Source organism: Cynara cardunculus, assembly GCF_001531365.2.
Source record: "Cynara cardunculus var. scolymus isolate 2C chromosome LG 11, CcrdV1, whole genome shotgun sequence".
Lineage (NCBI taxonomy): Eukaryota > Viridiplantae > Streptophyta > Magnoliopsida > Asterales > Asteraceae > Cynara > Cynara cardunculus.
Window position 1 is genome coordinate 6,738,879 of NC_037538.1, and position 12,181 is coordinate 6,751,059.

General features: G+C 34.7%; 1 protein-coding gene across 1 annotated transcript; it reads left to right on the top strand.

Annotated features, from left to right (window-relative positions):
- Positions 1–4,090: 4,090 nt before the first annotated feature.
- On the top strand, positions 4,091–9,747 carry LOC112521132 (protein IQ-DOMAIN 32). The gene is made up of 6 exons (XM_025129828.1): positions 4,091–4,266; positions 6,353–6,898; positions 6,991–7,173; positions 7,339–7,419; positions 7,505–9,137; positions 9,500–9,747. The coding sequence occupies exons 1-6, from the start codon at positions 4,174–4,176 to the stop codon at positions 9,517–9,519; spliced, it is 2,556 nt and encodes an 851-aa protein (XP_024985596.1). The 5' UTR covers positions 4,091–4,173; the 3' UTR covers positions 9,520–9,747.
- The last annotated feature ends 2,434 nt before the right edge of the window (positions 9,748–12,181 follow it).

Consider the following 12,181-nt stretch of genomic DNA (forward strand, 5'->3'; position numbering starts at 1 on the left):
TATATATATATATATATATATATGGTTGGGTTCACGTGAGACCAAGGGTTTTTCGTGAGACCCGTAAGACCAATGTATGTTCATTGTTCAAGTTTATAAGTTAATGATCTAATGTCCTAAAGTTGCAAGATGACAATTATGTAATTATTGGGAAGTCTCATGGCGTTTATGAATGTTCAGATCTGACGATTGTAAATCTAATCCAATGGTTGAGAATTGTTCTTACGGGTCTCACAAAAAACTACGGGTCTCACGAAAAACTACTGGTCTCACATGATCCCAAGTCTATATATATATATATATATATATGTATATGTATGTGTGTGTGTGTTTTTTTGTGTTTTGTTTACTTATTGCCATCATTATATTCGTCTTGTCTAAAATATTTTTTTAAGTAGAGACAAAAAAGTTGTGGACCACAATTAAATGATTAATGTTGTTGATTTCTAAGTAATATAATAAGGGTAAAAAGGTAAGTTGGTTCTAAAACTAATGCCAAAATGTTATATTTTTAAAACAATTTAAAACTAAAACTATTGTAATTTTTGGATCGTCGTGAATATTTTAAACGAGCTTACACCTTGATTAATTTTACGAAATATCGAAGTTGACATTTAAATAAACCTTCATGGTCCAAGTGAAACTATTAAGTAAATTCAATGTCTTACTAGTTAAGCTATTATATTTGTCTCATTGTTATTTTTTGCTTAACAAGGGATTCTACCAACCTTCAAAAAATAAGGCATGCTTTTTTATATTTTGATAATGTAAAGAGGATGGGTTCTTTTTAACAAAAACAAAATGAAAACATGTCCGGAAAACAAAATGTCTCTTTTTTCAATCATAAATCAAAATTCAGTTGTTTAAACATTAAGTTAGCTTTTTATTAGTTGTCAATTCGAGTTCACTCAAGATCACTAGAGGTTTACTTCGATGTTTACCTCTAACGTTTACTTCATAGTCAAATGAAATTAGTTAAAGTATATAGAAATTGATCAAAACACTTACAGTTATAAAAGGCAGTTAAAACCACGTATGATTTAACTTAAATTTACTTCATGTAAAAATGCGGATAATATCACCATATTATAAAACATATTTAAGAAGGATGAACGTAATTTACTATTAAAATCAGTTCACGTTCCGAAAAAAGAAAAAACGGTATAATATCCACATGGGACGTCATGACAAAACAGCTGTCAAACAAGTTTACTTTTTCGTTATCCACATGTTTCTCTGTCTTCGCACCCCAAAACTTTCATATATCCTCCTTGTATTTTCTTTAAATAGCAAACTGCCCCCTTTTTTTTAAACTCTTACAAGAAAACCCTTCCCCATTTAACCTCACTTATATTCTAGGGTCTTAAACGAACCAAACAAATGAAGGCTTGTTTTTGTTCGTTCGTTTAACTTAATCGAACAAACGAACAGTAAAAACAAACAAAAGTTTTTCTATTTATATTCGTTCATTTAAATGTAGATCATAGCATTAACCTGGACATAAATGAAATAATATAAAAAATAATTATATAACAAGAGTGATAGAAGAGGTGGGAAATTGTAATTAAGTGATAGTTTGGGAGGTGGTGTTGTAAAAATGAAATAGTACATCACTGCTCGTTCTCGTGTCTCCTATTGCGGTGCCACTTCGTTTTAATAAACAGAGGTGGATATCAACAACCATATATATTCATTCATGCTCATTTACTTACCAATTAATACATATTTATTATTTACATCCCAATCATAATCCACTCATTAATTATCTTATATAATACTAATATATTTTTTTTGCTTTAATTCATGTTAATTGCTAATTATATTCCATTTTTAATGATACATTTGGTTGATTTAAAATTACTCTTTTTCCAATTTAAATGACAATTTTTTTAAAAACAAACATTTTTTTTATTTAAATGCCCGAAATCAGAACTTTATGTGTTTAACTCAAATGACAATAAGACTCGCGTAAATACAAAGGTTGTGGTGTAATGGTTGAGATCTCAGGAGATGTGGTGGAATATCCTATCTGCTCAGAGCTCAATTCCAGACGTATATTGGAACATCCTTCCAAGAAAATAAAATAAGACTTGGGTCATTGTGGATTCTCTTCACATATCACGGATTCTAGTCCTGCAATGTCTGAATACATACACACACATACACACACACACACACATATATATATATATATATATATATATGTGTGTGTGTGTATGTGTGTGAGAATGGTTCAAATATGAATAACTCAATTTTAAGAGAACGCGAGAACACTCTTTTACTATAGACAATCACATGTGATACTATTATCTTCAAAAAAATAAAATAAGCCTTGGGTCTTTATGGATTCTCCTCATAGGTACTCGAGTCCCACAACGTCATTGTGAATACACACACACACACATAGGGGGGAGGGTTCAAACGAGAATATCTCCATTGTAGGAGAATGTGAGAACACCCTTTTTACTATGAATGATTACATATGATATTATTATTTCATCACATATAGTACTAAATCAGAGATGCGAACAACTTTTGGCATGATCTAAGTTGCGGGCCAGGTCGCCCTTACACCACTAAGGGGCTGTTTACCAATTTTTCTATTAAGTCTTGTATGGATAAATTTGTCTGTCTGGATAAATTTATGTTGTTGCTTACTTTTCTGTCTGAATAACAAAAATAACCAATTTACCCCTGAGCAAACAACAAATACCTAAAAAAGACAAACAACAACTTGAAATTTCTTGTTTCCATGATATATACCATAATCTCTATTTACTACTCAACTAAAGGTGCAAACAACAGCTTGAAATCGAAAATTTCTTATACCCAATTTCTAATTTCCAAATGCTTCACAGTCATTGTAACCTAAAACCTAAGTAGGACAAAGAACATAACCAAAACTCATAATCACCAAATGCCATACAACAAATACCTTAAACAAACAGCAAAAATTAACATTAGCAAATACCTTAATCGATCGATTTTGGAGAAGAGAGCAACAACCGATGGAGAAGAGAGCAACATCCATCGATCGATGGAGAAGAGAGCAACAGCCGTCGATCGATGGAGAAGAGACCAACATCCGTCGATCGATGGAGAAGAGACCAACAACCGATGGAGAAGAGAGCAACAGTCGATCGATGGAGAAGAGAGCAACAGTCGATCGATGGAGAAGAGCTCGAAGGTCTTGCGTTGAGAGAGGCGCAACAATAGGGTGTTGGATCGATGGAGAAGAGMYSKRAGKTGAGAGAGGCGCGACKATTGTGTAAGGGTAAGGCAAGTCTTTTACATTGGCTTAACCTGGACAACACAGGTTTTTCATCTGGGCGAATAAGCCCATTTCTGAGCGAATAAGCCCAAGGTAAACAGCCTTGCTTGTCTATGCGAATAAGCCGGTTTATCCACTAAGCTCATTAAGCCTCAAGTAAACAGGCCCTAAGCCCCCCTCACATGTATTATTGCATATGATAAATGTGTTATTAATGTGATACTATCATTCATCAAGACCATCACATGTGATACTAAATCATAGACGCAGATGACTTTGGTGCGACGTAAGTCACAAGACATGATGTTCACACACCAACAGGTCCCTTCTCGTGTATTATCACATGTGGTAATGGTGTTCTCGCGTTTTCGTAAAATGAAGATTATCTTGTTTGAATCTCCACTTATGTGTAAGAAAGAGAGTTAATGTGAGAAATGTAAGAATGAATCTGAATCATTAATCATCTTTAACCTCAAACTCATCCATGAATCGTGCTTGATACGGTGATTGATCCAATGCATCTCGGTACATCTTATTCTAATCTGCATTCAAGGATGGAGATACCTTCTTATACTTCTCTCATTAACTCTTCTTATCAACGAAACCAACCATATATATATATATATATATATATATATATCAAAATCAAATTTATTAATATTTTCTAGAAATTATTTTAGAAAAGTTGATATGATATAATGATGAATGTAATTTTTATTTATATTTTTTGAGAATGGGTAACCTAGATTGGAGGAGTATGTTTAGGGGTGGTGTTCTTCCTTAAATACCCCTTTCTCTCTATCCGGTGCAAGTTCCAACAACAATGACGAAAAACACTCTGAAATGTGAGTGAGCAGCACAAAAAGAGACTACCTGATCGACGCTGGTTATAACCGTAGAACATGGGAAGATCCACCACATCTTGCTTCAAGATCATTTCTTGTGGAGGTAGCGATGAATCTGTCGATAAAGATGATATTGATGCTTCTTCCCAGGTATAAATAAATGTCTATCTAGTTTTTGAAATAGGGAGTGTATGTCTACTCGATTCCTTGTGATTCTTCATTACAAAAGTTGTTTTTCTTTCTTTCCAACATAGTATTAATTCACTGTTTTTGATTGATCCGAAATGGGTGTTTGTCTAATTTGAGAATTGAGATGTGTGCGTGCTTGTGTTCAGATTTTGTTCGTCAGTTTTGCTGTGTTGGGGTTTGAGATCTTGATTTTGATCTGGTTAGGTTGAATTAAGTTGAATAGCTGCTAACCCTTTTTTTTATTAGCTGGTGTATTCTGTGGATGTTTGATTGTTCTAACTTGGAATTTTTGTTTCAAGGGCTCCAGGAATGCTGGAGAAAAGGGTTCCGTTGGATTATAATTGAATCTATAAAACTTGTGTTTGTGGATGTTTTTTGAGGTTGAAATCGCGATTTTGGGTTTGGTGGCTGTTTAGGTTAAATTCGTTCTTATTTTGTATTCGTGGATAAATAGTTTAAATCAAGTCTTGAAGCTGATGATGGAGACCTGATGTTTCAGAGATTGATGCTTTGTCTTTTGGGAAAGGTTGGAGAAAGGAACCTTTTTTTATAGAAAGAGATCTAAGAAGATGTTTTAACTTTAAGAATGTTGGATAAAGGAATCTAGGAAGTTGTTTCCAGTTTGGGAATTGCATTTAATTGTGGGTTTTTGAGGGATTTGGATGTTAGTTTGTTCTCGGTGTTTTGCTTGGTTAAATTCGTTCAGAAGTTGCTTGTATGATCTAAGGGTAGGTGTCTATTTATCAGATATTGTAGTTACAAATTTAGTTCCTTTATATTTCGAGTCAACCCTATTGTTAGGGTCTAGGCCATATAGGGTTGAGCTCAAGAATCTTATTGGTGCTTAATTTGATGGGTTAGCTTAAGGGTTAGTTGGTTTGCTTGCTTGAATTTGGATTAAGCTCATTAAGATTCTTTTTGAAAGCTTTGCTAGCATGCCATATGCTACTCATCATACTTGATACAAGGGTGTGTTGTCTTCTAGGCGTATGTAACCATTAAGCACGATTGCCACGATTAAAGGTTAGATTTGATATCCTTAATTTGAGATATGTAGATGATTATCTCAAATTGTAACAATTTTCTTTTATTGAATGACCCATACGAATTGCAAAAAAGGAAATCATGCCAAAAAGTGCCTTCTTACCTTCAATGTCAACCATAAAAAAGTAGGTGTATTTTCAGTTTAGTCCACAAAATTTACTTTTAAAGGAATTTGTTTTCTTTAAGAAATGGGAAATTTTCCTTTTTTTCTTAGGAGAGGGGGGAGGTTAACTTTTAACCAATCTAACCTAGACTTGGATTGAGCTTGTATATTACTTCTTGATATCACTTAATGGAAACCTAAGGTCATGACAGTCTTTTTACTCCATGAACTTGGTTGATTTCCATCATCTATTGTAAACCAAGGCCACAATTGTCTTTCAAGTTTGCATTTTTCTTTTATATTATCTGGCATCAACTTTACCTTCCTCTTTGTACTTTTTTGTTCTTGAACGGAACTGTAGAGAACTTTTCAAAATGCAAAAGTGGAAAACAATATGGAACACGAGAAACAAACCTGAATAAATTTGCACAAGTGAAATCTTGATTAATGCTAATATAGTCTTCATTGAAATCCCGGGATTTCAATTCTGGACTTTTGTTTATACCAAATGGAGGATTGGAACGGAATCCAATTCTAAATCTCCCCAAATCCCGCAAACTGAACGGGACCTGAATATTTGAATGATTTACCCACAACAGAAATCAAGTCTAGTTTGAATTTCTAGTACATATGGTGAGAAAAACATTACAGAAATTTGAGCTAACAACACAATGCAGTGAGTGAATTTCCAAAATAACCAGTATTCGCACATCTTTACCCTTGTCCATGAACCTCCTTTGGATTTTTCATTTACTCAACTCTTCCTCTTTCAATCCGAAACAAAGAAAGCAAGGAAAAAACAAACTATAATATGTAACTTGCTAAACTAGTTGATGGGTTTCTTGTTTTCATTTCTTTTTCTTTCGGACTAATTTAATAATTTACTTGAACCCACTCCAGAATAAAGGTCCTGATAAACGAGGATGGAGTTTTCGGAAAAGATCAGCCAGGCATCGAGTTCTGAGCAATACTGTCGTGACAGAAATACCGTCTTCAGAGAACAAAGAGAGCTCAGTTACTGAAATACCTTCTTCAGAAAACAAAGAGATCTCAGTTACTGAAATACCTTCTTCAGAGAACAAAGGGAGTTCAGTTACTGAAATACCTTCTTCAGAGACCAAAGAGAGTTCAGTTACTGAAATACCTTCTTCAGAGAACAAGGAGACCTCAGAACCTGTTACTGTTAGTTCTGAAGCACTTGTTAATTCTACGATATCTGAGAATCAATGGACAGAAGAGATGCCTCGGTTGTCAAATTCGATTACCAAGGATTCTACAGTGTCAACTATGACGAAAGAAGCTGCTTGTGAGGATGACATTAAGCGTGAATTTGTTCCTGATGAATCAGCCACGACCGAAGCTGCTTATGAAGATGACATTAAATGTGAATCAGGTCCTGATGAATCAGCCATCCTTGTGATCCAGGCTGCTGTTAGGAGATTCTTGGTGTGTATTTCTTTCGATTATATGCTACTGCATTGACATAGATATAGCATTATGTTTAGTGCTTCAGATTGATGGTTGCATGTAAATTTCAGGCTCAGAGACAACTGATAAAGCATAAGAATGTTGTCAAGTTGCAAGCTGCTGTGCGAGGGCATTTGGTCCGTAATCATGCTGTGGGAACATTACGTTGTGTTCACGCCATTGTCAAGATGCAAACTCTTGTTCGTGCTCGTTATGCTAGTCTGTCTGCTGAAAGATCGGCAGTTGGGGAGAAGGTAAAAAAAGCATGTAGAAGCTAATAACAAATTTGGAATCCTTTAGATCATATAAATGTGTGTATATGCTCATTATCATTTGCTACCTTTTACCCTTCTTATCTTCATTTACCTGATTTCTCTTTTTATCATTAATTATTCTTTGCCCATTCTGATTTATTTCAGGGACTGCAAAATCCAGGAATCAGTTCACATCCATCGTATATATCCATCGAGAAGCTACTAAATAATAAACTTGCTCGCCAGGTAAAACTTGAAACTCCTTGTTTCTTTGTGACTTCTATTTTTCATTTCAATTGATGGTAAAGTAATGTTTTATTTTCTTAAAAAGCTACTGGAATCAACACCAAGGTCTAAGCAAATCAACATCAAATGTGATCCTTTAAACTCCGATTCAGCTTGGAATTGGTTGGAGAGGTGGATGTCTGTGTCTTCACTAGAAACCGTCAAGTCACATGCACCAGAACAGGATCAAGACAAAGTTAAAAACACTGAAAACCAGGTGGAAACTGTAACTCTTCATTGTGAATCAACTGATATGACGTCAAATGTTGGGGAAGCATCGGTGCCATCTGCAGGGCAAGAAAACTTGATCGATATTGAACAAGATTCTAATGCACGAAACCATGAAGAAGAAAAGCCTCAACCTGCAAACACATGCACGCCAGACTCGATGGAGAAGCCTGATTCTTCACCAGATGAAACTATGCATCTGAATGCTGGAGCCCAGATTGAGGTCAGTTCGATTTCTGAGAAACCCGTATCAGAAACTGAACCCAAACCCCCAGCACAAAGATTTGCTACAGACCAAGCAGATTCTGAGGGAAGGAAGTCTGTGTTTGGATCAAGGAAGGCAAGCAATCCAGCGTTTATAGCAGCTCAATCGAGGTTTGAGGAGCTGACTTCAAAGAGCAACCCGTTGAAATCAGTTGATTCTTTTAATCAGGATAACGAGGCAGGTTTGTCTGCAGATATCGATTCTGCTGCTCCTGAAAATGCAACCGTGATGACAGATGTTGAACGAGAAGAACATTTGGTTGTGCATAGTTCAAGGGTGGTTCTTAACAGTGGCTCAGAATGTGGGACGGAGCTGTCCATCACGTCCACACTTGACTCACCAGATCAGTCTGAAGCTGGAAACAAGAAATCTGAGGAGGAAGCTAAAGTTTTAGATGAAACCGTTGGTGATATGAATGGTAATGATAACATAGATGTTGAAGAACATGCTTTTCCAAGTAGCAATAAGACCTCTGACGATCTGCTCATGCCTGAAAAACACGACAGTGGTGATGATTCTGAAACTGAGAAACTAAAACCTGGCAATAACATTGAACAAAAGCTCCTCGATAACAGTCCATCTGATGCAGACATTGAACTTGAGCCCGAGTCTGGCCATCAAGTTTACAAGTCTAATGCACCCATGGAGCTGGAGCAGGAAACAGTTCACCAAGCATACAAATCATCAGGTGAAGCGTCTCCAAGAAGCCATATAACAGTCCCTGAATCACAGGGAACGCCTTCTAGCCAGCTCTCAACTAACACTAAGAAGACTAGAAGCGATAAAAAGGTATCCAGTCAAAAGCGCAAATCTTGGTCGACTAGCAAGAAGTCTAGTGTAACTTCTAGCCCTGATTCTGGTTTAAGGAATAGTTTGGAGCAATTGCCAAAAGATTCTAAACCTGGGAAGCGAAGAAATTCTTTTGGTTCACCAAGACCTGATCACATTTATCAAGAAGCAAGTGGTAATAGCTCTGTCCCAAGCTATATGCAGGCAACTGAATCTGCAAGAGCAAAAGCTATTGCAAATAGCTCTCCAAGGTCAAGTCCTGATGTGCAAGATAAGGAAATTTATTTGAAAAAGAGACATTCCTTACCTGGTGCAGTAAATGGTAGGCAAGGTTCGCCTCGTATCCAGAGGTCCATGTCTCAGGCACTGCAAAGCACAAAGGGAAACAGCAGTCAAGGTGATTCATGACCTTATTAATTTTCAAACTACAAGGATATAGTGTGTGTGTGTATATATATATATATATATGTATATACATACGCATGTATGTATGTATGTGTGGGAGAAAGTTTGAGTGAGAACCAGTATGCATTGATCCATACACAGTATATGAATTTTAGCGAGTATATGTGCCAATGCATATATAGTACATATTCATTGATGAATATAGTAATTGACAGTTACATGTTTTCATATGCATCAATGCATATATTGATTCTCATGGTTCTTAAAATATTTATGCTGCTTAATATGTGGCAAATAACTTCAAAAAGCTTATGTTATTTTTGTTGTGCTGATAGCTTTGTGTGTTTGTTACAGAGAGGAAATGGCAGAGGTAAAGTTGTAAAGCAGCAAGTGAGAATATGTAAGAATGGTTTCTGGTCCCTGTGTTTTGGTGGAGTGTGTGTTTATTGTTTATTGTTTTATATGAACTTGTTGAAGCTTTCTTTCTTCTCCAATGGTCGGTCTGTCTGGCTGCTTGTGTATTTGTTTTAAAACAGCATTGTGCCATTTTCTTGGGTTTTTTCTTTCTTTTGGTAATTTTTTTTTGATATTTGGTTCAAACATCATCATCATATATATAATATTAAGATTTAAAAACATACATGCTTCTCTTTTTCATCTTCTTTCTTCTATAGAGCGGTGCATCTTGATGATATTGGATAATATTGGTTGGAAGAGTAGATGGGCAATCAGAGGAACAGGTTATTTCACATGTGAATAGCATATGACTCTTGAAAATTCACCTGTAAACCTATTTCTACTTTATATTTCCCTTGCTTCTCCTGTGTGGTCTCTTTGGTTGTAGAGATCCTTGAGATGAGAATCATGACCCAAGAAACTGGAAGTGTATTTTCATTTTTGTAGGAAAGGCTAAACATGTGTAGTGATCATGGTTTTCCATTCTCAATTTACATTTTTTTTGTTACCCAGTTGAGTCTGTGCTCGACTAATCCCTTAGGGCCCTCGGGTGACCTTTGCCTTGAACCTACCTTTGCAACTGCAAGTTGGAGGTGGTCTTCATGGAAACGATCTCTCTGTCCTGCAAGGTTTTCACGGAAATGATCTCTCTGTCATGCAACTCAATCTGGATGTGAAACTCTCCTGAGAGGAGAGGAGCCATGGGATGAGAAGTTAAAGAATGAGCTTTTGTAAAAAGAAATGCTCAACTTTATATATCTATTCTTCAAATTGCAGCAAAATCAACAACATAAAATAATGGGTTATGTTCACATCCTACTTTTTTTTCTTCTTCACAAAATGTTCAAAAATCCAAAAGCCAATGTGGTACATCATCTTTTATTTATGATTTGCGACTTTTCGAGACTTTAAGGTTAGTTCTTCTAAACCCACGTCGCAAGCCATTGGGGGAAACCACAAGTAGTAAGTTGTTTGCTTTTATACCGTTAGTTAATGTGTTTGAAATGAGTCCAATATTAAATATTTTTTAATGTTATATAACTTAATGTCTTTAACATGTTATTCTACAAGTTATTCAATGTTTCAAAATGCTAAATTTAGACCAATTTAGGGCTTTCTTTTATCAACTTTCTAATTCGTGAAATCCTTAAATATTCAATTTAGACCATAAAAAATTAGTTGAAAAATAAAATCTAATTTAAATTAAAAATATCTCTCATCTTTTTCTCTCATCTTCTCTCTCATATTCCCTCTCTCATTTTTCGTCTCTTCATAACATATATGTACGTGCACGATTAAATATGCATACAAGATTAGTACATTGTGAACACTTTCTTAGAAAATATTATCATGGTCTGTGAGTACATTGTGAACACATTTTAAATCTACAAGATTTGATATAGCTTTCAAACATATTGTGAACGTCAACTAAATCAATAAAATTAAATCTAAATCTACCATTTATGAACACCATATGAATCTTGTGAACATATTGTGAACACTCTAGTAAAAATTTCTTAAACTTGTTTACATTATGTTAATTTTATGTGTATATTTAATTGTACGTGTGTATGTTAGATAAGAGAGGATATATATATATATATATATATATGTGTGTGTGAAATTTGCTAAAAAGATATTTTTTTTGTTTAATAAATAACGTAATTATCTCATCAACTAATAACATCAATTATCTTAAATTAGTGATTTAAAATGGATTTTACGGATTTTACAAACTTAAGACTTTACAAAAGATTAAACCCATATATATATATTATCTATACTCTTTTATAAAAGAAGAGTTACAGTTATTCTTGAAATTTTAAAAGATACAATTTTATAAGCTTAATGTATAAATTTTAAAGCTTCACAGTTAGTTATTTAATTTACTTTATATTTATCACTTTTTCATTTTTCATATATTAAAAATCAAATCATTATTATATTTTTAAATTACACTTTATATTCTTATAATTAGTTATTTGATTTACTTTATATTTTTCACTTTTTCATTTTACACCCTTATCATATTAACATAAATAATTGTATATGAACAAAAATACATTGAAAAATATGTTTTCTTTTTACAAATTATATCATTATAATCATCTCGTCAATACCTTCAAAATGAACTAAATATTGAATATTTTTTGATTTAATTATAGGGAAAATTACAATAAAATGGAACCAACTTTAACTTGTTCCTATTTTAGGGAACCAAGTTTTAAAATTACCATTTAAGGGTCTTTAGCAAACTTTTTGTTTATTTAGGGTGCGTTTGGTGCGCAGACAGGACTGGACTGGACTGGACAGGACAGGACGGGACAGGACAGGACAGGACAGCTGTTCAGCATTTGGTAAGACATGACAGGACAGGATAGAACTGGTTAAAATGACCAATTTACCCCCAGTGAGCTGTTTAGTGTTTTTTCACTACGAAATGCATTCTAGTAACACTGGTCCTACTACCACTACAACCCTAATAATTCATCAACAACAACAACAACATTCAGCAGCAGCGGCGGCCATCGGAAGAAGCAGCGGCGGCGGCCATCGGGAGAAGCAGCGGCGGCGGCCATC

Bases quoted from the DNA above. Each gene is read 5' to 3' on its own strand.
- LOC112521132 (XM_025129828.1), top strand. From the start codon at position 4,174: ATGGGAAGATCCACCACATCTTGCTTCAAGATCATTTCTTGTGGAGGT. The intron at 4,267-6,352 runs GTATAAATAAAT...AACCCACTCCAG, and splicing joins ATATTGATGCTTCTTCCCAG to AATAAAGGTCCTGATAAACG. The intron at 6,899-6,990 runs GTGTGTATTTCT...TGTAAATTTCAG, and splicing joins CTGCTGTTAGGAGATTCTTG to GCTCAGAGACAACTGATAAA.